Source organism: Planococcus citri, chromosome 1 (assembly GCF_950023065.1).
Source record: "Planococcus citri chromosome 1, ihPlaCitr1.1, whole genome shotgun sequence".
NCBI classification, from domain to species: Eukaryota; Metazoa; Arthropoda; class Insecta; order Hemiptera; family Pseudococcidae; genus Planococcus; species Planococcus citri.
The window spans coordinates 28,060,601-28,088,161 of NC_088677.1; the positions used below are offsets into that span (position 1 = coordinate 28,060,601).

General features: G+C 35.1%; 3 protein-coding genes across 6 annotated transcripts in view; 1 reads left to right on the plus strand and 2 right to left on the minus strand.

Moving 5' to 3' along the window:
* Window positions 1-27,561, plus strand: part of LOC135831202 (uncharacterized) — a 572,431-nt gene that overhangs the window by 250,871 nt on the left and 293,999 nt on the right. The gene's annotated exons all lie outside the window — the stretch shown is intronic.
* LOC135831207 (transmembrane protein 231) lies at window positions 2,061-3,711 on the minus strand. Its single transcript, XM_065343520.1, has 5 exons — window positions 3,298-3,711; window positions 3,049-3,221; window positions 2,841-2,969; window positions 2,533-2,764; window positions 2,061-2,357 (listed from the first exon to the last, which is right to left on the minus strand). The coding sequence occupies exons 1-5, from the start codon at window positions 3,437-3,439 to the stop codon at window positions 2,092-2,094; spliced, it is 942 nt and encodes a 313-aa protein (XP_065199592.1). The 5' UTR covers window positions 3,440-3,711; the 3' UTR covers window positions 2,061-2,091.
* Window positions 3,755-26,886, minus strand: stan (Protocadherin-like wing polarity protein stan). Its single transcript, XM_065343502.1, has 45 exons — window positions 26,175-26,886; window positions 26,004-26,094; window positions 25,653-25,941; window positions 24,543-24,832; window positions 24,240-24,468; window positions 23,848-24,164; window positions 23,599-23,765; window positions 23,383-23,525; window positions 23,130-23,306; window positions 21,808-21,995; window positions 21,611-21,737; window positions 21,342-21,530; window positions 20,786-21,259; window positions 20,534-20,705; window positions 20,251-20,462; window positions 19,948-20,164; window positions 19,678-19,877; window positions 19,465-19,605; window positions 19,147-19,321; window positions 18,942-19,067; window positions 17,901-18,135; window positions 17,616-17,826; window positions 17,260-17,537; window positions 17,031-17,185; window positions 16,784-16,950; window positions 16,393-16,662; window positions 16,027-16,312; window positions 15,806-15,945; window positions 15,541-15,724; window positions 15,253-15,452; window positions 14,783-15,179; window positions 13,004-13,152; window positions 12,760-12,928; window positions 12,491-12,676; window positions 12,237-12,408; window positions 12,000-12,144; window positions 11,700-11,915; window positions 11,364-11,584; window positions 11,123-11,269; window positions 10,758-11,046; window positions 10,432-10,671; window positions 8,093-8,408; window positions 7,769-8,005; window positions 7,133-7,688; window positions 3,755-5,012 (listed from the first exon to the last, which is right to left on the minus strand). Exons 1-45 carry the CDS (start codon window positions 26,551-26,553, stop codon window positions 4,982-4,984), a joined length of 9,900 nt encoding a protein of 3,299 aa, XP_065199574.1. The 5' UTR covers window positions 26,554-26,886; the 3' UTR covers window positions 3,755-4,981.

Consider the following 27,561-nt stretch of genomic DNA (forward strand, 5'->3'; position numbering starts at 1 on the left):
CCGAAATCGTGGATTTTGAGTTCCAACATAGAACTTGCGCAAAATTTTTCAAACCGTACAAAGGTAGGTCAAGAGATCAGGCAAATATTTATCACCTGTCAAAATTTAAAGCGCTAAAGTGTGTTTTTTGATTTTTGGTGAATTTTTGAAAATCAAATTCAGGCCAAAAATGAGGGAAAAAATCAAAATTTTACCAAATTGACCGAAAAAGCCGAAATTTGGGATATGCCCTATTTTCGACATGCCAAATCGATTGGAAGCTGTTTCAAGCCATTTTGAGCAGTTCTGGAGCCTCCAGCACATTTTTAGAACTCGAAATTCCAACAAAATTTCATCAATGGAGTTGGAAAGCCGAAATTAATTCTGCAAACTAATTTCAATACGTTGTGAAGTCGACTGCAGGTAAATTTCAAGTCGTTCTGGAGCCTCCAGCGATTTTTTGAAAATTATTGGAGCCTCCAGTAGATTTTTAAAATTTGAAATTTCCCCAAAATTTCATCAAAATGGAGATGGAAAGCTGAAATGAACTATGCACTCCAATTTTATCACCCTCTGAAGACGACTTCAGGTGGGTTCAAGTAATTTTGGAGCCTCCAGTGACTTTTTGAAAGGTTTCATGGAGTTTTCAGGAGAATTGAAATTTCCAAGAAGTAGCTGGAAGCTTCAAAATTGAAACCACCATGCAGCCGACTTCATATTATTGCATTGAAATTAGTTTGCAGAATAAATTTCGGCTTGCTAACCCCATTTGATGACATTTTGAGAAAATTTCAAGTTTCAAAAATCTACTGGAGGCTCCAGTAATTTTCAAAAAAACTCTGAAGGCTCCAAAACGACTTGAAATTAGTTTGCAAAATTAATTTCGGCTTTTCAACTCCATATGATGAAATTTTGTGGGAATTTAGAGTTTCAAAAATCTACTGGAGGCTCCAGTAATTTTCAAAAAACCGCTGGAGGCTCCAAAACGACTTGAAATTAGTTTGCAGAATTAATTTCGGCTTTCCAACACCATTTTGATGAAATTTTGTGGGAATTTCAAGTTTAAAAAATCTACTGGAGGCTCCTGTAGTTTTCAAAAAAATCGCTGGAGGCTCTAGAACGACTTGAAATTCACTTGCAGTCGACTTCACAGCGTATTGAAATTAGTTTACAGAATTAATTTCGGCTTTCCAACTCCATTTGATGAAATTATGTGGGAATTTCGAGTTTCAAAAATCTACTGGAGGCTCCAGTAATTTTCAAAAAATCGCTGGAGAGCACAACTTGAAATTAGTTTGCAGAATTAATTTCGGCTTTCCAACACCATTTGATGAAATTTTGTGGGAATTTCGGGTTTCAAAAATCTAATGGAGGCTCCAGTAATTCTCAAAAAATCGCTGGAGGCTCCTGTTGAACAACTTGAAATTTACCTGCAGTCGACTCACTGCATATTGAAATTAGTTTACAGAATTAATTTCGGCTTTTGAACTCCATTGATGAAATTTTGTGGAAATTTCGAATTTCGAAAATCTGCTGGAGGCTCCAGAACTGCTCAAAACGGTTTGAAACAGTTTCCAATCGATTTGGCAGGTCGAAAATAGGGTATATCCCAAACTTCAGCTTTCTTGGTCAATTTGGTAAAATTTTGATTTTCCCCCTCATTTTTGGCCTAAATTTGATTTTCAAAAATTCACCAAAAATCGAAAAACGCACTTTAGCACTTGAAATTTTGACAAGTGATAAATTTTTGCCTGATCTTTCGATCTACCTTTGTACAGTTTGAAAAATGTTGTGCAAGTCCTATGTTGGAACGCAAAATCTGCGATTTCGGCTGACCTGCCAATCAAAATGGCCGCCATTTTGTAAGTAGGACCACTTTTTTTTTTGAGTACAAGGGCTAAAAATGTCTCTTAGGACTCCTTCTTTAAGAAAAAAGTTGCTCCGGAGGATTGACGGGGGGAGGGGGTGCAATAGATCCTTAAGCGGGCTCCCCGACTATAGTTCCACAAATGAAAAAAACAAAAGTTTTACAAAACGCTTATTGTGTAATATTTATACAAAAATGAAAAGTAATATACACATTATGCGATGTTGATATGCAACGAACGAACATTAATCGTCCATAGGGTTAATTTTAATCGTTTTTAATATTCTATTTTGAAAAACGAATCTCTTTATTTTACGCGATAGGAATATAAACAACGCCAATATGGAAAAGTATTGTACCCAGGCCCACTTGATTAGTTGCCAAAATCGTGTTTTATAGATTATCTCTTGTTCACCGTAATGGATATCGGCTGTTATAATTACAGGCTCATTAGCAGCTGTTTCCGATTTGAATCGTTTCGAGTAATAAACTTTTTTCAAATGCACGTTCACTGAAATATGAAAATAAAGTCGAATTAAAGTCTCATTGATCAAGTACCTACCTATCTATATAATTGGTAGCAAAACGTATGGATGGATGGATGAGTCATAAAATAAATTGATGTATTTTTATAACTCATCGCTGCTTATTTTGCCATCGATTAAGATTTCTCGTCGTATACTTACTATTATTGGAAGCATAATGAGATGCGATTTTATACATGGCATCGATATGATTCTTCTGCTCAGAAATTCCGCTCAATATTGAGGTATGATTTTGCTTATGATGTTTTACATGGCAAATCATCGGTTTTTTAAAATCAGCTCTCAGTTCAGAAATAATATCAAGCCTACCAATAGGCTGTGAAAATATATACGATGCAGTTGTCATCGCTTCCATCGATAATATGCATTCGCCCTGCTCAATTGACATCGTAATAATTATTACAGAATTGTATACCTACCAACTCAATTTTAAAAAAAAGTTTACTCACATGTAATTTGTAATCAAAAATTAAGATCAAATGGAAAGAATCAATATCGAGAGATGATACATTGGTGATGTGCAATGTCATCTTCATCTTATCATTTTTACCATCTTCATTTTCATCTATTTCAATTACCTGAAATATAATTTACAATTTTTGATCATTATTTTCATATCTTATTTTTATCGTACGATTGTATTGCTTATTTGCTCACTTTCATCAATGAACAATTATCGGCGTAAGGAGTTTTTGAGTTCAAATATTGATACGTTGAACATATCAGTGAAAAATGAGAGTTGGCATTTTTCGCTTCCAAGATGATCAGATATTGATACTTGAATTTAACAGTTGGTTGTTCTCGGAAAGAATTTTCTTTAATCCAAAATCCTATCAAATTAAACAAAACTGTTAATAATTTCCTGCCGGTTATTTTCTATCAATGTATGTACTCGTAAATACTCACCATTACTACTGTATGCAAATATGAAAGGCAAAAGGAAACAAAAAATTGAATTTAACACCAGAAATACCGTTACATTTGATCGCAGAGCCGCTTTATACTTGAAAGAAATTCTTTTCGTATACGCTACGTAATAATTAGCCATATTATTTCACCATTTTAGCAAAAATAAAAAATCACATTGGTATCATTTGGATGTTTTTATGAACCACGTTTGATTGTCGCGTCTGCGTTGCCATAGCAACGTGCTTTATAAACATGTTCAGCTGGCTACATGTTGATTTAATCTTGATCATAATTTTCTGAACCGTAGTGCACATGTTCATTCAGATGACCCCCCTTTTAAAATTAAAATTTACCCTTGAATGAGGAAGGAAGCGGCAAAGAGTTATGTTAAATGAAATTCAAATCAAGAATTACACATTCTACAAAACCGAACAAAATAAATCAACCGCAAAAATATTTCTTATAAATTATATTTGGAATTCGTTAATTGAAAATTGCAATATTCAAACAAACAAAAAAAATTGATCGAATTAAAAAAGAGAATAATGCAGTATGCCAAGTACCTATCTCTAGAAAAAAAATTGTCATCGTTTTCCACCTTCGTCGCATAAAAATGTAAATCGTTTTCAAACATCACAGCTTCTTACTCGAAAAAATCCGTTTTATCCGTAACTACTTTAAAAGATAAAAATGTAAGCTCGTTCCCAGACTTGGTGTTGAAAATATATAAAAAAATACACACATTCGATTTCACACGTCCTACTATACGTAAAATTACTACAGTACCAATTGACATACGTTATGTTGTTTGCCTTTAAAATACACAAAAAATTTCGCTAAACGAAAACGTAAATTACAAGCTTTAAAAAAATAAATTCGTAAAAAAGCTACAAAAATAATACTGCTGAAGACGTAAATCTGTGCGAAAAGAAATACGAGTACACATACGTAAAATAATTAAGTACACATGCACAACCTCGTTGAGTGAAACATAAATGAGCAAATAATCGTATTATTATTTATCCTATACAATATAAATGCCATGAATAATTACCTATACAAATGTAATTACAAGTAATATTAGGAACTAAAGGAAAAAACAAGAATTCTAATTTAAAAATCGATTCTATGGCACTTTTTTAAATAATATAAACTTGCGCGCACATTGCTCATCTATTATCAATGATTGTCCGTTTATTCAGTCCACTCTACTATTAAATTATACCGCCACCTTTTTTTGTATCATTAGATAATTCAAAACAGAGAGAAAAAAGAAAGAAATATAGTTACATAAAGTGAGATCAACGATATGAAGTCGTAAATAAGTTATATGGTACAGATAGAGAGAGGGAAAACATTACATAAAAAATTGCACACAAATTGTCAAGTTGAAAAAATAAAATAAAATGGAATGTAAAAATATCACAAAATGAAAAGGAAAATACTGCAACAGAAGAATTGAAGTAAAAAAAAGAAATACAAGCTTAAGTGTAAAAAATGTACAAAAAAAAGAAATTAAAATTGTAGGTACACAAAAATTTATAAAAAAATATAAAACATGAAAAAAAAATACAAAAAAGAAATGCAATAAGTGATGCGAGATATGACACCGTATTGATCTTCGGATTGATTTCAAGGCAGTTTTGACATAAATTTAATACTTATTTATATTTTGCTGAATTTACACTCGCGTTTCTTCATTCGTATCTTTCCTGAAACAAATTTTTCAAAACAAAAATTAATGAAAATATTTGTCAAAGATAATTTAAACGTAAAACTATGCATTTTTTTCAATCAAGCATTATCAAGGGAACCTTGTCAACTCGCAACCTTCGATTTGGGTGAAATTTGGCTCATTGAAAGTTCACGTCACTCACACCTCAGAACCAAATTTTCAGCTGTCGAAGTTGATTACAGAGCTTTCTGGAGCGATTGCAGTGTGCTGGAGAAAAACCAACTTTTTCTGGAGGCTACAGATCAGTTCGAAAATGGTCGTGATCGATTTGGGGAGTCACTTTTAGGGTAAAACCGAAGTTTCGGACAGTTTTCTCCGGGAATACGTGGTAATTGGAATTTTTTTAAAAATATGGAACATTTAACTAGTAAAAAAATAAATAATAGAGGTCACATTAATTGTGGATTTTTGAATTTTTTTTTCAAATTTGAGGAAATTTCGGCTCCAAAATTTTTTGTAACTGGTCGACAAAGTAAACCATTGAAATTTTTGTATTTAACACAAAATTTTAACCTAAATTAATAGGTCACTCGTTGATTTTTCATTTTTTCAAAAATTTATAAAATTTAGGGTCCAAATTTTTTTTAAAATGACCAAAAAAGAAAATTATTAGCATTTTCTTTTTTTTCACGAAATTTTAACCCATTTTGATAGGTCGCAATGTGGCTTTATAAAAATTGTGATTTTTGAGCCGTGGTGGTTACCTAATTTAAAGAAGATAGGGAAAAATCTTCAAAAGAAAAACAAAAAAAAAAAAAGTAACGGAAATTACAAAATTAATGTTCAAAGAAAAGAAAGTGAAACAAAATTTATTCTTTAAAAAATGATTGAAAACATCAAAAAAAAGCTTGCAAAAAACTAAAAAAATTGGCATTTCATCAAAAATGCAAAAATTTGAAAAAAAAATTCCGGAATGTCCGAAAAAGTCCCTCAATAATGTAAAGAAATGTGAAAAATAAAGAACGGAAATGAGAAAAATTCAATAAGCCAAGTAACTTGATGTTCAAAAAAATGAAGTGAAACAAAATTAATTGAAAACATCAAAAAAAAGTTTGCAAAAACTAAAAAAATTAAAATTTTATCAAAAATGCAAAAATTTGAAGAAAAAAATCCGAAAACTCCGAAAAAGTCCTCCAAAAATGTAAAAAAAAAACGAAAATGAGAAAAATTTAATAAGCCAAGTAACTTAATGTTTGAAAAAAATAAAGTGAAACAAAATTCAAAAACTAAAAAAATTGACATTATTTTATCAAAAATGCAAAAATTTGAAAAAAATTCCGGAAAGTCCGAAAAAGTCCCCAAAAATGTGAAGAAATGTAAAGAAAAAAGAACAGAAATGAGATAAATTTAATCAGCCAAGTAACTTGATGTTCAAAAAAAAAAGAAAGTGAAACAAAATTAATTCTTAAAAAAATGATTAAAAACATTATTTAAAAAAAAACTAAAAAAACTAAAAAAATTAAAATTTTATCAAAAATGCAAAAATTTGGAAAAAAAATCTGGAAAGTCCGAAAAAGTCCCTCAAAAATGTGAAGAAATGTAAAGTAAAACCAAGCAGTGAAAAATCCATTCTTTAATGTTCCATTTTTTTTAAGAATTGGAAACACTGTTTTTTTTTTTTTTAAAAAAAGATCTCAAAATTCAAAAATGTGTCAAAAAATTAGAGCTTCTTCCTAATATGTATTTTAAAAAAGACAGAAAAAAAATGGGAAAAGTTTCGTAACGAAGTTGGTCTATAATTACTCCAATCACATAAACACTAATAGAAAAAATATTGCTACAAATTGATCATAGAACTTGAAATATACACGATTCTTACCTCGCTATTGTTACATAACATTCCCAGTAAGCGTAAAAAAATAAGAAAAATACACAATGTTAGTCAGTTAATTGGAGGTGAAAAATCGAAGATAAAAGAAAATTAGTTGATTTTCATCTTTTGCAATAAAATTATCAAGCAGATCAAGAGTGGCAAAACATTGAGAAAAGAAAATAAGTATATGGAATTAAGTGCACAAAGGAAATGAAATGGAAAGTATAACCTAATGATCCCTTAAAAAACTAAAACGATTTCGTACAATAATACGAGTTACTCACTCAGATTCGGAAATATTAGCGATGCCATATTCGTTGGACGCGTAAAAGGGTCTTCTCTGCATAGGTAACGTGGCCATGCCACCCAACATCGTGATACTGGCATCGCTCCCTCTCCTCGACTCGCGATCCAAATCATTGGGCATACGACCGTACCTATTCGGATCGTCACTCCTCAGCGACAAATCGCTACCCCTTTTCAGATTGAAACTGCGTACAGATGTTTCATCGGTGCCTCTGAGACCACCATCGAAATGCATCGGATCGCAATTTCGACCAGCGCTATGGATGGAAACTTCGTCTAGGGCACGTTTCCGGTCGATGCTGCTATGAGACGAATGCAGACCGCGACCACCTTGGCCGCATATATCCATACTACGCATATTGCGGCCATCTTCTGCGCCATCGTAGACTCTATCTATACTCCTCATCGACGATCTGTTGCCGTTCATTCGGCATAGATCGAGGTTCGGACTATGAGACGCGCTTAATTTTCTAACTGGTAACTCGGCTCCGCGAAGGATATTCATGTATGGTGACCCGCAATGGTCTTCTTCGGCTGAAAAATATATACGTTTATTAAACGTTAAAATGGATTCGCATCGATGTGCTTGATTTTTCGCAGCTGTGTCCACTCACCAGTATACGGGAATGAGTATTTTTCATCTATATTACCAGGGCCTGTATCGATACCATTGTCGTATTCCATATCGGACATGTGATGATGCATAGGATCTGACGACTCGCCGAGGTATTTTCTGCCTATCGACATCGGTGGTTTCGATTCAAAACGCATATGCGACGCGATCACGTTGTTTTCACCGTCCGACATGTTCGTATCGTTCCAACGATGGGGATACGGTTCGTCTTCTTCGACTGCGCATAATCACGAGAGTTTATTTAGCAACATATTTATTTATACAAACATGAACTCCAAAGAGACCTCGGAGTAAAAATATTCACCTATATTTTGCGAGTCCATTATCTGGCCATTCCATCTGGGAGGCGAATATCGATACGATTTCAAATTCGGGAATAACTGCGAATTGGCGATTACGTTCAAATGCGATGGAGGCTGAACAGTTGGCATTCTAGACAACGATCCGGAACAGGCGGCAATCGAATCTTCGATTACGTTGGGCAGGTAACCGGATGACATATGAGGAGGTGGTTTCGTTGACACTCCGACATTCCTTCTTTTACGGCGTGATCTGCTCGATTCTTCGTCGTCGCTGCTGTGAGATGATGCTAAATCCAAACTTTGCCTTTCGGCCGATCCCTGTGAATCATACTTGGATTAAAAAGGCATTCAAATGGGTAAAATTCAACACCACTCAGGGATTGCACTCAAATTTTTCTAAAAAAAAAAGTAACTTTGGTAACCAAAAAAGCTAAAAAAAGTAACCAGAAAAAAATCATCAAAATTCAAACAAAAACCATTTTTAAAAAACTAGCTAAAACTAGGTGAAAATGCAAAAAATAATCATGAATTCTGGAAACATAATCGAAAAATGTGCCTAACTAATGAAAACAATTGCAAAATTGAAAGGGACGGGGAGTCCACCGAAATAGAGAGGAACTAAATTTAATCTTATTCAAAATTATTTCAAAAAAAAAAAAAAAAAAAAATACATGAGCGAGCAATTGATGAAAAAAATTATTCGAGTGTTGAGAAAGAATAAACAATAATTGTAAAAAATTCCATAAATAAGAAGAATCATTTTAGAACAGAAAACGGAGAGAAGCTTGTAATCCAAATTTGGAAAATAGTGATTTGTAAAAATCATTTTAAAAATTCAAATACGAAAAAAAATTATCGTGCTTCAGAAAAAAATCCTCAAATTTCGCGAGAAAAAGACGTAAAAAATGGGAAAAAATTGAAAAAAAAATTATTGAAATTGAGAGAAAAATAAAACGTGAAAAAAAATCAAGAAATCCCAAAAAAAAATCAAAATATAAACATCGAGTCTTAAAATCCAAAAAAAAAAACAACTCAAAAACTGTAAAAAGGAGAATTACTAAAATGTGGCGCAAAATTTCAAAAAAAATCACGAAAGTTTAGACAAAAAGGTTTCGTCGAAATTAAGAGCAAAAATTTAGTCAGAAAAATTAATTGATAAAATTCAAAACAAAATCGCGGAAGGCATGAAAATGGAAAACTTTCGAAACTTCAGTTCAGGAAAAAAATCACTGAAAAGTGAAAATTCAGAACAGAGAACTCGCGAGAATTACCTATAAGTATGAATTCGGAAAAAAATCAAAAAAAAAAATCAAAAAAAAATTGAAAAAAATCATCGAAAAATTTCAAGAAAAACTCAAGACGATTCAAAAAATAATAATTTGAACTTGAAAAAAAGATATTTCAAGGAGAGAGGAAATTTCTTTACAGGGAAAATGAAAAAAACAAACTCATCAAATCTTGAAGAAAGTCACTCCGCTCCCTCCCCAAAAAAATGAGCAAAATTTAAAGGAAATCGTAGCTACTTTTGGAAGAAGAAAAATCAAAATTCCACAAAAAACTAAGCCAAAAAATCGTTAGTTTTTTGAAACCGCCAGACTCGAAAAAAAACTGTTGAAATAAAAAAAAATCAGTCAAAATTAAATCAAAAAAATGACCACAATTTAGAGCAAAACTAAAATCGTGAAAATTCAAAGTTAGAAAGTCCATCAAAACTGGAGAAATTTTCGCCAAAATTTGAAGAGAAAAAAAAAGGGAAATTCCAGAAAAATCTTCGAAAAACTAAAAAAAAAAAAGAATTCACGAAAATTCAGACGACTAATACCCGTCAAAATTGAGAAAAATATACAAAAATTCAAAATAAAAATCACTAAATCGGGGATTTTGAGCAATAAAAACATACAAGCTTAAGAGGAAATTTTTACGAAAAAATCACGAGAACTCGAAGTGAAAAAATTCAGGTGAAAAAAATATCAAAATTCCAAATAAAATCATGGAAAAATCATTTTGGAAAAAAATCACTTCAATTTAAGAAGTAAAAATTGATCAAAACTGGAAAAAATCCACTAAAAACTATCGAGAAATTCAAAAATAATGAGTAAGTACAACTTGTTCAAATTGGGAAAAACTTGAAAAAATTTCACAAGAAAAACCATCAAATCTGAAAACATAAAATTCAAAATGCTGAAAAAGCAGTAAAGAGCATTTTTTCTTCTTCAAGAATTCTTGTTATATGATTTAGAAAAGAAGGAAATTAGGAAAAAGTAACTTTTAGTAATCAATTTAGTTACTAAAAAAGTAACAGAGTACAATCCCAGAGTCCACTGAGTTTCAATTTATGTACCTCTGAATCTGAATCCGATGTGTGCTGAACTGGTTGAAGAGCTGAGGTGCCGTCTGAAGCACTCGGTTCATAGTTGCTGGTCGACGTTGAAGTATTACGGACTTGAACATCGCTTCGATACGGACTACTGCACGTTTTATTCGTTGATCTGGATGTGGTGCTCGATGTCGATATTCCTATCTGTCGTCTCGCAGCTTCGAAAGTATTCACGCCGGCGTTTCGATACGCCAATGAAGAACGCTACAAAATACATACATCAAGAACATGAGCAATGGGCATGGGTTCTGAATCGAATTCAGTCTCGTAAATCACGAGCCAAAACTTACCACCGGATTATGAACCGAATGACTAGTACTTTTAACCGGGCTATCGATATCTTCGTCCGGAATCGGTGGCACTTTTCCGCCGAATAAGTTCATCAATATACGATGTAAACTAGCTCTGATTCTAGCATTACCGAAACAGTATCCGCACAGAGTGAACCATGCTTGAACCACGATAGCGATACATAGTAAATACGTTAATATGACATCGCGTTCTGTACCAGCCAACAATTCCAGCATCCAAACCGCCACTAATAACGGTAATGAGACCACCGATAGCCATAACAATGTCCTGAAATATTAATTTCCGCAATTAAATATCATCCTTGTAATACACTCTTAATCAAAGTACGTGATTTTAGGCTCACCTCAGGTTACCGTATCCGGCAACATGATCTTTGAGAGTAAACGCCGCTCGAAGCGATAAAAGCAACACGATTAATTTGCATATTACTAATACACAGACAGGTCCCACTAAACTCCATACCACAGATTCGTACAAAGACAGCCAACAACTGAAATACACGAAAAAAATGCGATTAGTGATTCAGAACTTGATCTAGAGTACACTTGGATCGTTCCCTGGACTCAGCATAGGAGCCCACTTACAAGAAATAATTGCCATATTGATCGGCTCGCACTCCAACTGAAAGTCCAACGATAATGGCAGGTAATCCGTAGCCTAGCGAATGGTAGAATCCCATTTGGCCATGATTGACGTCTCGCATCTCAGTCAACATTCTATACAAATGCAATGAACTGACTAGTGACCAACACATCACGCTCAGCCATAAATAGTGCAATCCCATGGCGACAATTTTGCACGAAAACTGAAAATATTTTCAAACAGTTGAAAATTAGAAAAAGTATAATTTGATCAGTCGATTCGAGAACAGTTGAATTTCTCGAAATGCCTAAATTTCATCATTTGCACATCCTACTTACTTCGTTGGACACAATGGACATTTGACTCTTCATGGCGAACAAGAATAAACACTGGGTCATCAATAAACAGAACGTAAGGCTGATACATATCGAACTAGAATTCGTATTGGCTCTCAACAGGCTTAATAAAATGCAAGCCAGCGCTAATGCTGTTATAGCCATTGTGAATGCAATCCACGATGCGATATCTTCAATGAACGTGAACTCCGCCACATACTTTGAGAGAAAAAAAAAATACCAATTAGAGCCACATATTTGAATAATTAGCCAATGCAACATTGAAATGAAAAAATGAGTTACTTCTCCATTGATGCCGTCGACCAGGACAGCATAAGTTGATAGCTGGTTACAGGTGCAATTCACCAAAACAGGTTGTAAAGAATGTTTATGAGAAGGTATATCAGGAACGACGGTCAAACATCCAGATCTGGTCCATTCTCCATACCTATAACGATTTCATAAAAGCAGTCACGAATTATTTATTGTCAAAAAACTAGAATTAATGAAATTATAGAATTCGCGTAGAAAAAACCTTACCCTCTAATATTAGTCCACCTTACACACTGAGGATTTGATAGAGGAGTAATTACGTCGTGATTTAACCAAATACGTAACCGTACTGGAACCGGTAGCGGGACCAAGTCGAGTAAATTTGTGGTTATCACATCGCTTCCGCTGTCAGTTTCTCGTTTCCATTTGAATTCGTTACCTATACGGAATAATTCGCGTTAATGTACAATAATTCTTCCTACCAAACTAAATTTTTAATTCGTTTAGACGAATTTACTCACCTGTGTGTTGATTGATCGCTACAATGACAGAGATTACGGGAGATCCGACGATTAAATCTACACCATATCGTTTGGATACAGTTTCATCGTAACGTAATGGTATCAATGAACCAATATTCTTGTACTGAGCGTATCCTACTACTGCGTTATCTGATTTACTGAATATTTCTTTCGAACCTATTTCTCCTAAAAGTACAGAAAACAACAAAGCGTTCGATTAATATTTCAGCATATCAAATAAATTTCTTCAAGTATCATTGAATACCAACCTTCTTTGATGGTTCGAATACCCAATAAATCAATCGGGATCATGATTTGAGAATTTGTGTCAAATTTCGACTTATCCATCAAATAATTATTGTACTTGGGGAATACAACCGTTGGTCCTGTCGCACTTTTCAGACCCAAAACTTGAGAGCCTGTTTTCAACGTATTCACCTATAAAAAAATGAACAAAAAATTAAATCCCATTCATACGAAAATTTATGAAAATATTTCATCGCAGACACTTACTTGAAGACTAGATTCCAAAATTGAAGATGTATCTGGTAGAACGACTTTTTCTTGTAATTTTCTGGGTATATCTAATGAAGCATCCAACTGAATTTCATCGCTTTCATAACCAAACAGACTTTCCGAAGTAACAATATCCAAACCGAAAGCTACAGGAAAAGAATCTCCATTAGTACACAATTAATTAACCAAATATGCATAATGATGAGCAGGGCCGGATTTAACAGATTCGCGCCCTCAAGCAGTCGGAAACTTGCCACCCCCCGCAAAACTTTTTGGCAGAATGTTTGCAATTTTTGGCCATAATAAGCGAAACTTTAACAATTGTAGTAAAAGTAGGAACCTTTTGAAATTTCTGACAAAAAAGCAAACCTTTTGCCAAATTTTTTGGTTTTTTACGAAAAAAGTTACAATTTATAGCCATTTTAATGAAACTCAGAAAATTTTGTCAATTTTTAGGTTGCAAAAAATTTTTGATATTGACTAAATCATAAAAAAAATGAAAAAACACAAACGTGATTTTTTGGGAATTATTGGCAATTTTGTAAAATACTTAAGAGAATTTAAATCAAAAAGCAAGACCTTGAAAACTTTAGCAAAAATCAAGTCACCTTATAAAAAGTAATCATGTTCCAAAAAAACAACATTTTCCCGCAATTACTGAAGATGTGCGAGACTTTTTGGAATTTTTCATTGCTGAAAAGCGAAATTTTTTTTTCATTTTTAAAAAAGCAAAACTTTAGCAAATTTTTGTAAAAAGAATCAGCGATTTTTGGCCCAATTTTTTTTAAAAAAGTTAAACTTTTCAAAGTTGTGAAATTTTGTACAAATTGAGCTAAAAAAGCGAACATTTTTGACAATCTTGGCAAAAAACTACAAAAATATGATTTTTCGCAATTTTTGTGAAAAAAGCAAAACATTTGGACAATTTGGGGAAAAAATGAAACTTTCTGGAATTTTTTGCAAAAAACGCCAACCTTTGGCCATTTTCTTACAAAAGCGAAAATTTTTGTCAATTTTTGAAAAAGATGGAGTTTTTGAAAATTGCTGTCAAAAAACAGATACTGACAATATTAGCAAACCGCAAGACCTTTTTTCTGACAAAAAGCAATAATTTGACAATTCAACCTAAAAGCAGGACTTCCTGGTAAATTATTGGGAAAAATTATACTTCTTCCAAATTTCTGTCAAACAAACGAGACTTTTGGAAAACTTCAGTAAAAAATCGGGCCTTTTAGGAATTTTCTGGAAAAAAGGAAAATCTTCTGCCATTGTTCTAAAAAGCGTAAATTTTTGTCAATTTTTGGACAAGCAAGCATTTTTGACAATTTAACAAAATTCGGGACTTTTTGGGCACAATTGACAAAATAGTGATACTTTGACAATTTCTGTCTAACAAGAGAAACATTTAAGTAATTTTTTGAAAACAAAAGTGAGACTTTTTAGTATAGCAAAAAAGCAAAAATTTTTATGAAAAAACAAGGTTTTGAAAATTTCAACTATAAAACAGAAGATTTTTTGGTACTTGATTAATGATTTTAAAAAAATGATATTTTGTCGCGATTTGCGTCAGAAAAGCGAGAATTTTTGTAATTTTCTGCGTTAATAAAAAAATTGAGACTTTCGGGTAATTTTCGGGAACTAAGCAATTTTCTCATTTTGGGTAATTTTTTGCAAAAAACAGACAAATTTTTAGTAAGAAACGAGACTTTTCGCAATGTATACGAAAGGCGATATTTCTCACTATTTTTGACCGAAATTGAGACTTTGACAACATACCTATATTAGAAGTAACAATCTCAAAAGGATCCGTGTAAGTATCGTGCTGATTGGTCGCCAACGTCATCAGGTATTCCCACAATGTGTATAATAATGTTTCCGGCGTTTCGTTGATCAACTTCTTGATTCCATCCCAATGATTTTTCTCCTTCATATCGAGGACTCGACTCACACCCAAAATAACATTCTGCATGTAATCTTTATCTTGACTATGGGTGAGATTCAGACCAGATTGCGATTTTTCGTAATTCAGCAACCGCTGTATGATTTGTTCAGCGATCAAAATGTCAGCACCGTACAACAAATCGCTATTATTACACGCCTTCTTGATGGAATCAGCCGTTTCAATCGCTACAAATGTATTCAACTGTAGTCCTTCGCTCTCTAAATCAACCAGCTGAGGGGAAAAAAACATGTCAAATTTCATAGGTACTTAAGTAACTACTACTTCTACTTGTAATAAGACTTACTCTTCTTCTTAAGGAAGTGAACGAATCCGAAGTGCAATTGAAAATGTCAGGGTTTTGCCATCCTTCCGAAGTATTATCGCACAATCTGGATGCTTTGCCTTGCGATCCTCGAGGACAATCTTCCACAGCTACTTTACCAAATTCAGTTCGTCGCCACCAAATTCCATCGGCGAAATTACGAGGACATCCGTCATAGACAACTGTTTTGCAAAAAAGAAAAAAATCATTATGAATCTCACGTCGAAGTAATGAGATAATTTATCTAAGGAATAGAGATAGACTGCTGACCTGCGCATCCATCAAAGGTTACTTCAGCGAACCCATTCGGGCAAGCTTCACATCTTCTTCCTACCACCCTAGGTCGACATTTACATTGGCCGGTGTCGAAATCACACGATGAACCAATCGAACCCGTGGGGTAACAATCGCAAGGTAGACAAACATCCGAGCCAGGTGGCTTGTAATGGTTTTCCTGCGATAGAACATTACATAATTAGTACATACGATGTGATTTCTTTACTTATTAGATGGAATATATTCGATAATATCGTACTTTGCAAACGCATTCACCGCTGGTCTTGTTACAATCGGGATTATATCCAGATTGGGTCGGACAGTTGCAAGGACCGCAAACCGGATGACCCCACCAACTTATTGGACAACTTTGTTCGACTTCAATTTCGCAATATTCGCCTAATGATCATATCAGAAAATAATTACCGTTTTATTCACGCCTGGAATGATTTACTTTAGGGAACTGTAGCTTTTTTTTACCTGTATACAATTCGCTAGTACAGACACATCTGTATCCACGAGGTGTATCCACACCGGCTTCGCAATGAGCACCATTTGCGCAGGGATTCGTCTCACAAACGTGATTACACGCGGGTCCAACGTATCCCGAATGACATTTGCACGTGTGTTTCTCCCAGGTTGCTATGCAATCGCTATGACTAGGGCATTTACCAGTCTCGCAAGGATTAGTTCCGCCACATCCTTCAATTACTTTGAACACTTCCGTTGGTCTTTGTAGCGTTTGCGACGATCCGATTCGAATATCCTATAAAATTTAAATAAATAATACATTGAAAATAATTGGGGACTATTGCCTGCTGTTGTAGTTGTTGATTAAATATGTACCTGGACACAACCACTGAATGGTAAGAGTTTGATGTTTTCTGCCTTAGGGTCTTCCATCTTGCCCAACGTGACCTTTCCAATGTACAGTCCTTGTACTTTAGCGTTCATAATTCGGTTAACGGATCGTTTACCGTAATCAGTGGATAACCGGACACCTCCTCCTGCTAACCATGTTATTTCAATACGATGCCATAATCCATCATTCAAACGACTCGTTGTCAGCACAGCAGTCTGCCCATCCACAATGTAAACCAAATATCCGGCGTCGAGCTAGAAAAATAATACCATTAGCATTTTTGATCTCCAATAAGAACAGTGTAGGGTCATTTCATGTCGAATAAGCTCGGCGATTTGACATAGAATGATCCTGTAACGTTTTGAAAAAACTTACCGTGACCAAAGCGTATCCTCCTTGTCCCATTTGTATACACATGATGAAAGCATCCTGCTGAAGAGTACGAATAGACAAACTAGTCGACCAGGGTAACTGGATCGGACGCAGTAAAGGATTAAACGACAATGTACCATCTCCATTAAATCTCCAACTAGGTCCAACGTCTAAATGGCGAAAAATAAAACATAACTGGATTAGAAACTAACTGACACAATGATTTACTCAACGTTTCGTGTATTCTTACTTTGGCTACAATCTTTCCCACTAAATCCTTCGGTACATTCGCATAAGAATGTTCCCCAAGACTCGATGCAAGTACCGCCATTTTGACACGGTTGACTAGAGCAATGCGAATGTTTATCCAGGCATCCGATTACCGTTCCGTTATCAGCCACAAAACTTTTTTAAAAAACGACGAATTAATTTAAAATGAATAGGTACTTTGGACTAGCAAATTCTCAGCTAATATTTACCTATTGAAATCTAGCAATTTATGATCAATATGTACATCGGCGATGCAACCGACGAAATCACGACTTTTAACTTGAAAAGAAGTTGACGATGGTAAGATAGGTAATCCGCCGATTTGCAGGGGTCCAGTCAGATCCAAAAATCGATGACAGGTTTCCGTTAAAATCGCACATCTCGGTTCCAAAACTTGCGTCGTTGAATTAGCACACGTGTAACCCAATTGTTGTCCATATTTGATGGTCAAAGTTGTATCGCAACCATCCAAAGATACAGTAGCCGTCTAAAATCGCATAAAAAAATACACATTCAGATCACCTAATATCGCTCGTTCAAACGTTCACCGAATCGTTCGACTTACCTTGTTGTGATAAGATACCACAACTGTATGCCAATTGCCATCATTTACTCCTCCGGGTAGAGAGGCAGAAACTCTAGTAACGTCTGATCCCAACGAAAATGAAAACTCTACAGCTTGACCACCTTCGACGATTTCCAAAGCAATGAAATCATGCAATTCGTTATATCTACCGTTGTACAGCAATAATCCAGACTCTTCTAACGTCGCAAATCTGCTCAAATAAATCCAAATATAATGACTATTCGTGTTGAATTATTCGTAAATTAAAAAGAAAAAGTAACTCACCTCAACGAAATGTACAATCGATTTCTTTGCTTCAACGATGGGAAAGTGAGAAATGAATTTTTTGAAAAACTACGACCTCTCAGTTGACAAATTCGATCGTAATTGTCGTAAGTGCTATTGGGAGCGCAGTCGTCGCAAACAAATCCACCTTGAGTCAAAGGCACACACGTCGAACCCGAATGACAAACACCAGGTTGACATTTATCAGCGAGTAGATCTATTTCGCATTTTTCTCCTAAGGAATTCAAAACGAATAATAGCACTAGGCAACGGCATATTTGTGTTCGGGTTGAAAATGGGCTTAATCGATAGTTTAGACCCTAAAACAAAAAACAGAGTGGGGATTTTCAATTTGAGTTGTTTTTGTAGTCAGGAGAGATGATCAAAGTTGCAAAAATGACCGTTTTTGCCCTATTTCACGAGTTTGTGGAGACATTAGTATTATGTTTCAAAAAAAAACAAGGTCATATTCGGATTCTACGCACTTTTTTAAGTAAACAATTTCTCCGGATTTTTGATTTTCGAAGTTTCAAGCGCATATGGAAGATTTTTGTTTGTAACGTATTTTAAGACTTGGAGCGAGAGCCTCGCCCGCGCGAACACAGTTCCGAGCCACGATTACGTGGTGGAGTAACGCCAGCGTCGCGCGCTCCGAGTTTTAAAATATGTTACAAACAAAAATCTTCCATATGCGCTTGAAACTTCGAAAATCAAAAATCCGGAGAAATTGTTTACTTAAAAAAGTGCGTAGAATCCGAATATGACCTTGGTTTTTTTTGAAACATAAAACTGATGTCTCCACAAACTTGTGAAACAGGGCAAAAACGGCCATTTTTGCAACTTTGATCATCTCTCCTGACTTCAAAAACAACTCAAATTGAAAAACCCCACTCTGTTTTTTGTTTTAGGGTCTAAACTATCAATTAAGCCCATTTTCAACCCGAACACAAAAAAAAGGTCAAAAATTGTTGCCTAGTGTAGTCGAAATCAGTTTCCAAAAATCACACAATTTTAACCATAGAGTAAATCGAATTATCATACCGGTATATTGCGATGGACATAAGCACGTGTATCCTCCTTCTTTACGTTTACACGTTCCTCCATGTTGGCAAGGATTAGAATAACAAAGGTTCACTTCTGTATCGCACAAATAATGTTCGTTACTTCCTGTTGATAAAATTTGATCGTTAATTTCATATTCAAATGAATCGGTGCAATTTTCCTTGAAAATTTCTAGATAACTAACCAGTATAACCAAAGGGACATTGACAAACGAAAGTCGACACAGGGTAGATCGGTCTGAATAGCACACTGTCGCTATGAATGAACTCGGAAGCGTTTCCGAATTTCAATATAGACAAACATTGTTCAAAATTCAGACATGGTTCTCTTAGGCATAAATTATCGTCAAAAGGTAACACCTAAATAAATCGAACAAAAAATATTAGTACAATCGTTGATAAAAATGCAGTAGAAAATTGCATATTCAGGGCTCGTACTAGGTTTATTTAAGAAAAAAAATGAATACGAGCCCTGCACATTGTACCAGTCGACTGATATTTACTTGTAGAGTGGATAATTTGGCTAATGTCATTCTGTTAAGATATACTTTCTCCTGAAGGAACTGCGACGAATAAAATGAACCTTCTGGCTTACGTGCAGAAAAGCTAACGTTTAGGATTCTGCTGCTGACGTCGGTATCATCCTGAGAAAACAAAAAAGCTCATTCTAAACCGCTGTACATTAAAATAAACAGTCTGTCGCTTGAAATACTCACTAAAATGCTAAGAATGTAGATATTCTCTTTCGGACATGGAATAATGGCTGATAATCCTTCGATGAAGTAAGATAGCAAAGGGGATAGGAAAACTTCTTGGGTCATATCATTCAATCGTACTGTTACCGAGCTATATAGCATTTCATCAGTTACTAGCCTCACTAAAAGCTGCATAGTTGCTTTCACTTCGTTAATACCGTCTGAAAAATTACCCATTTCGTAAACGCGAATTCGTAGATGAAAATCGTATCATTTTAATCGATCATTTACCCGAGACTGATACTTCGATGAAAGCAGTTTTTTGCACATTGGTGTTCAATTGCGGAGATAACGTTAGCTGACCAGTTGATTCGTTCAAGTGGATAAGATTGGCGTTGTTACCGGATAATATGTGATACCTCAGTTTATCCGATACATCAGCGTCAAAAGCAGGTACCCTGCTAAATGGTCCGACGGGGAAATGATCTTTGAAATTATTGAATATCACCTGAAATAAATCGTGAATTAAAAATACGTAATGTTTTACTCCATGATTAATACAGATTTTTCAGTCCGTTCGTTTGTTGTATTTACATGAAAATCTTTCAGCTGGGGTGCATTGTCGTTCACATCGGTCACCAGGATTTCAACACGAGCGTCATTTCGAAGAGGAGGAGATGCAGCTCGGACCACTAAATCGTATTTTTTCTTCGATGATTCGTAATCTAACTCGATCAACGTCAGTATTTCAGCTTTATCGGAACCGGGTCTTCTTGAAAGCGAAAACGAATTCACATCTTCGCCGCCTTGAAAAATAAACAACCAACATTACATCTCCATAATCAACAACGACCAAAAAAAAAAGTCAATTAATTACCAATGAGTGAATAGGTAACTTCGGCATTTTGCCCTTCATCGAGATCTTTGGCATATAGAATACCAGCGACCGAACCGATAGGCGAATTTTCGGCGATATAAAAAGTCAATTTATCCGATTCAAACGCCGGCGGCGAATCGTTCACATCTTCTATACGAACTGTAACCAAAACCTATAAAAAAAAGCAATAAAATTTCAACACATTCCGCCTTCATCGTTTCCACACCGTACTTCTCTCTTCTTTCTACTTACCGAACTCGACATGGGTGGCGTTCCTCTATCAATAGCTAGCGCGTGGATCTCGTACCTAGCGATACTTTCGCGATCCAATGGCGTGGCAGTACGAATAACACCGGATGTCGGATCAATAACGAAAGCGCCGACATCTTCCTTCAAAGCATACCGGATCCGGCTATTTAATCCGGTATCTATGTCGTTCGCCGCTACCTGCAGTACACTGGTGCCTACCAACGAGTCTTCGGATACCGATCCGGTGTAACTAGATTTCAAAAAGACCGGAGCGTTGTCGTTTATGTCAGATACGGATATTTCCACATCCGTTGTATCGGATAATTGCGGCACTCCGCCATCTTTGGCAGTCACTGTGAGTAAATAACCGCTTTGCACTTCTCTGTCCAGTGGTTTTGTGGTGATAATGGCGCCGGTTTGGGGATTAATGGTGAATTCTGGAGCTTCACCGATACCGCTAGCCAGTGAATAAGTTATCTGTGTAAATTACCCGAAAAAATTACGTTGATTGCTTTTTACAGAACTGAATATGAATGAAAATATGCTCGAGTTTACGTACTTGAGCATTTTGACCGACATCGTTGTCGCTGGCAGCCACAACTAGAACGGTGGTTCCGACAGGCACGTCTTCGAAAATACTTGCTGTATAAGGAGCGTTATCGAATACCGGGGGGAAATTATTCGCGTCTGAGATGTTCACGTAAACTGTAGCTGTATCGAAACGTCCACCGGAATCGACAGCTCGGATCTGTTCGAGATTAAAATTATACCCAGATTAGTATTATATTGTACACAAAATTTCAGCCAGCGTATTTTTCTGTCACGTACCGTCAAAACGAATCTCTTCTCCTGTTTGTAATCCAAAGGCTGTGTCACAGTAATTAATCCTTTACCATTTTGCGTTGTTATGGCGAAACGTCCTCGAGTATTTCCATTTGCTATTTCGTAATGTAATCTGTAAACACGGATTAATTTTAGTTTCAATACGAAATTATTCGTGAAGCTTTGATATTTTTGATTCTTACCTAGGTGACTCGTCCGGATCAGTGGCTACCACATTAGCTACAGGTGTACCGGGGAGTTCGGATTCTGATACGACGGCTTCGTAATTTTTTGGATTGAATACAGGATCGTTATCGTTAACGTCTTGGATATTGATTACTACGCTGGTTGTAGCTGATTTTGGAGGGTTTCCGTTATCACGTGCAATTATCTGTATAACAGAGCAATCGAAAATCAGGAAAATTGCGCAAAACTTCAAATAATTAATATTAAACAATATTTTTAATAATGATTTTGTTCTAATTTTCAATTTTGGTTCTTTTGAGTCCTTATTTTCAGAAAGTACTTATTGAGTCCTTATTTTCACGATTTTATTGAAAAAAAAAATGCCTGTAGGTATGTAAAAAAATATAGAAAATTACTTGTTTCTGCGTCAGAATTATACTAAATAATTCATTTTCAAGAAAAAACTTTCGAGCCCTTGAAACCGTGTTGGCTCCCAAAGAGACCCTCAAAGTTGATAAAAAAAATGTTTAAAAAGAGAATAAATCAAAATCAGGGGAATTTTTTGAAAACATCTCATTTTTACATTAGAATAATTGTTCCATATAACCCACTTTTTCAAAAAAAAACTTTCGTAGGACCCCCAAATGATGTTAGCTCTCTTGTATGGAGCCTCCTAAATTTGGAAAAAATGAAAAAAGATGAAAAATTTATGTCTAGAATTTTTTTTGAATTTTTCAACAGACAGAATCTTTCAAAAAAACGTATTTTCAAGAAAAACCTCCTAGTGTCCCAAATGATATTGGTTCCCTTATTATAAAGCACCCCTCGAATTATGATATTTGCAATTTTTATACATAACTAGATTATTTTCTAATTTCATCAGCAATCAGTTAATGAATTTATTATTTTTGTTTTTTGTTTCAGGTGAGTGATGAATTTTAAACAAGATATATTTTATAGACGAGAGAAACTTAAAAAGGTATGTACCTTCCATGTGTTTATTATTCGTGAAAAAACATCTAACTGCTCATATCTTATGTCAAACTTTTAAAAACTTGAAGAAAATCGGCTGACTTTTAGAGACTTTGACTTTAGAAAATTTTGAAAGAAAACCAATTACGTAATTAAGGTAATGTTGAATTTATAAAAAAAAAAAAAAAAAAAAAAAATGTTGACATCATAAGAGACTTAAAAGTAAGAGAAAAAAATCTTGTCGACTTTCTGACATTATCTACTTCGGACATTTAAAAGCTTGAACCTTTTTCGATGAAGAATGGTCCCCAAAGAACTTTTTTTCCTCCAAAATTCAATTATGATACCTGTACCCATCTCAACCTACCTGAAACTGGAATTTACTGTTCACTTCACGATCCAAGGGTTTGGTAGTATGAATCCATCCAGTTTTCTCATTCACAGCAATCGGTAAATCGCTAGCTGGAGTACCTTGCACATCTCTTTCGCCAATTGTATACGTCAAATCGGCATTTTCACCTTCGTCTGCGTCATAAGCTTGAACCTAGATTGAGAGAATAATCGGATTACAAATTCTGCTATAATTTGGATGAAAATTTCAACGATATTTTATAACATACTCGAACGATACTATAATCCACCGGCACATTCTCCAGAACAGATTCTTGAAACAATGATGCGTAGAATCTCGGTGCATTGTCGTTCACATCCTTCACATTAACTAACACCTGAGTGGTATTGGATCGACTCGGGGTTCCACCATCTAATCAAACAACATATTTTTTATAGCTTCTGAAATGATATTGCAAAAAAATTAACGAAAACTGTTTACTAACCTTGAGCTCTTACAACCAGTCTATAATTTTTCATAGTTTCGTAATCTAGCGGTTTGTCTAAAGATATATCTCCATTTTGACTGTCGATGGAAAACTGTCCTTGTGTATTGCCTCCGATAATCGCATACCTTATGGCTGCATTTTGACCCTGATCAGCATCTGTGGCTCTGCACAATCAAATAATTCGATGATTATAATTTGTTCATTTTGCAAATGTGGTCGATTGCATCGAAGTAATCGATTTCTTACTTGATGGTAGCAATTTTAGGATTCAGATTCGGATTCAAATCTTCGGCTACAAAAACCGTATACGTTCGTTCGGCGAATTGAGGATAGTTATCGTTCTCGTCCAGAACCTTGACAACAATAGTTCCGGTAGCAGATTTTCTATCTGTAGCAGGCACTGTTCTATCGGTAGCGGTAATAATGATCGTGTAAACTTCGGTCGTTTCTCTATCCAGGACTGCTCTAGTGGTCAAAACGCCAGTCACCGAATCTAAATTAAAAGTATCCGAAGAAGTGTTTCCAATGCCACCTCCATCGATGCTACGTATTTCGTATTCGATCTGTGAAAAAAAAATCATAATAAGTATTCGAATTTCGCGAATATTTCATTTCACGATGAATTTCCGCTATCGTACTTCTCCATTTCGTCCTATGTCCTTATCTGTTGCTCTGACAGTGGTTACAATTGAACCAACTGGGACTGATTCTCTGACGCTAGCCTCGTATTCGCCATTAGCTACTTCGAATATTGGAGCGTGATCGTTGACGTCTAATACATTAATTTGTAATGTAGTCGTGGCAGAATATGGTCGATTAGATAAATCGACGGCTTGAATACGAAAATAATGTACGTCCAGTTGCTCTCTGAAAAAACGAGGAAAAATAATGAGAAATTTTATATCTCTTAAAGAAATATTTTTTACGAGTTTTTTTTTTACCTATCTAAAGATACAGATGTGGTCACAACTCCGGACTCCGAATCTATATTAAACATGGCATGCGATCTGCCATCCAACAATGGGATCATCTGATAAGAGATCTCTCCTCCTTCGGCACTTTTCGCATGAACGGTGCACACATTAGTTCCGGGTGGTTGCTCTTCCAGTACTGGTGCCACATACAGAGGCTTTTCAAATTGAGGTATTTTACTGTCGGTGCTACCTCCGTTTTGTAAATCTCGTCGAACGCGTCCGATTTCATTTTTTTCTTTACGATGCCAAAATACAACCTGAAAAGACGAACGATCAACGTGAATTTGTTATTCATCACGAAATACCGATCTCAATAATTGGTCTATTATTATCATAATCCAATAAAATATGTAATTGCCCGTATGAAATATTTAATTGTTCAATTATCTTTCGATATGGTCGAATTACTCGTTAAATTGTTAAATTATTATTGTACACGAGACGAGCGTGCTTTCTTTTTTTTTTTTTATTCTTACTGGACTCGTATTCAGTTACTTTTGAACTGATTGTGAATAATAATTCCCAGAGATTGTTGCTTTTTGCTAACATTGTCAATTTTTTTTTTGAAGATTCTCACTTTTTAAAAAAATTGCTAGATTTTGACTTTTTTTTTTTTTTTTAATCAAATTACCCCAAACTTTCAACTTTTTATCAATACGTCCAAAATTGTGAAAAATTTTCGTTTTTGAGAAAATTGCTGTAAAAGTTGTATTTTTTTGCCACAATTTCCAAAAAGTCTCGTTTCTTTTCAAAAATTGTCCAAGTCTCTCTTTTTGCTAGAAATGGCCAAAAAGCCCTTCCATTTGTTAAAATTGTCAAAGCATCGTTTTATTCCAAAAAGTTTCAAAAAAATAATTCAACTTTTCAAAATAAAATACCAGAACCTTTGCAATGTGCTGTTTTTTTTCGGGAGATTTTTCTCTACATTAAAATGTTTTGCTCTCGTTTTGTCATTTTTTTGGTTATATTTTAAGCCCTGTTTACGTTGATATCAACTCGAAACTTCTACTAGATTGAAAATCTTCGATTTATCCCCAATTATTGTGTGCAAATACGTACACAAAGTATAGAATTTACCTTGACATAGTGTACCGCTGGGTATACGATATTTGTGGTTGTATTTTCATCGCATTCGTACGAATAGACGATTTTTACTTTCCAAGGAGGATCGAGTGGTGTGCAAAAGTCATACGCTGCTACCAAATCGCCTACGCTGGTTTCGATGGATAGTCTCGAATCCATAACGTCCACATAATGTATCCTACATTGAGATGTGATGGCTCGAGGAATAACGTAATTTTCTAAACCCATGACCAGTTGACTTTTCCGAAAACATGTTTCCCATAGTGGATCGAAAGCAGGAACGCTGCAAAATAACTCGTTAATTTCGACCGAAAATCAAAACTAGTCAATGTAACGCATATTTACCTTGTGCCAGGAAGAGCATAGGATACCAAACTTTCGCTGTACATTTGTTTCAACGCTGATATTTTGGTACTAAAGTAATCGCTCGATGTTTCTACATGAATCAAAAATTCCATAAATTAGTTCATCTCGAAGGATTCTCCATGATTTCGAAAAAATCATGAAAATAATTACCTTTAATTTTACCCCTAGTTTCGCAACCGTGAATGTAAACTTTCAACGGTATAGATACATATTCGTAAATATCGTTACATGTAGAATCAATGTACAGCGTAAACACATTGGGATATTCGATTCCATCGCAAGCTAACCTCCTTTTCAGCGTCACTGATCCGGTGGATGAATTGACTTGTACGAGTTTCTCGACGAATGATGCGCTTTTATCGACATTCATGTAATACTTCCTCGTCGGCTCTTTGTAATTTGACAGCGTTCCGTCGAAAATCTCCGTATCCGGATTTGAATCATGATTTACGATGATCAGGTACCCGATGATATTGGGTACAATGGAGAGGATTACGAGCACCGAACAAATCCACATAGTAACGTTCATATTGGATTGTCTAGTTCGACAGATTTTGAATACATATACTCGACGACATGTCAAGTTTTATCACAGCATTTCGTGTACTTGGACCCTGATAAGTGCACTGAGTAAAATATTTCACTGATTAGATGCATTATTGATCACTCGCACAACCTTTTTGATTTAAAATTAAACTGATTACTTCACAAATCACAACCATAATATTATGGATTAAATTACGAATAGAACTACATACTCTACGATACGAAAAATTGTATAAAATCTATCTCGATTTAAAATAATTCATCACTATTCTACTTTCGTAAAAATTCAACTATTTCACGGCGTCTTTCTGTATCTTCGCGACGCACACGAAGTGTTTTTCATTGTACGCTGAATGCGTCAAACTATTTTCCTTAGGTGTGCAAAACGACTCTTTGTAGTTGTGCTGATTCAGCGTGAATCCTGTCTTTCTGAGCCTGAACGAACGACGGATTCGTGTGACCCGTTCACTGCGACGCGATTCAGCATTCGGCGTGCAATAAAAAAACACCTACGTAGACATCAAAACACATTAATGTTTACACCGCTCTGCGCATGCGTCATGACTCAGGTGCATTAAACTGTGTGATCTCATAACCGCATATCGATTTTATTGATAAACGATTAACATTTTTTGGGGGAGTAAAATGAGTGAAATTCACAGGGGTGTTTCGTTACTGGAAGTAATTTGTCATATTTCATTCACATTTCATTCCCCAAATGTTGCGTTTTTTCCAGCGAAACGCAAAGGAATTAGTCATTTTTGGTGTTACGAGCTGCGTGCCAGCTGCCCAAGAATGCGGTGTTCGCCTTTCGGAGTCGAAGATCGTTCTCATAATTATTAGGTAGACTGGAAAGTGGTAACGCTACCTTCATACCTGCGTTGATTGACAACAAACATCGTTGAAAAAAGGCGTGAAATATTTTATTAAATATAAAAAAATGCGGTTAAATATTTTCATTCTGTAGAAAGATGTATGTTACAATTGTTAA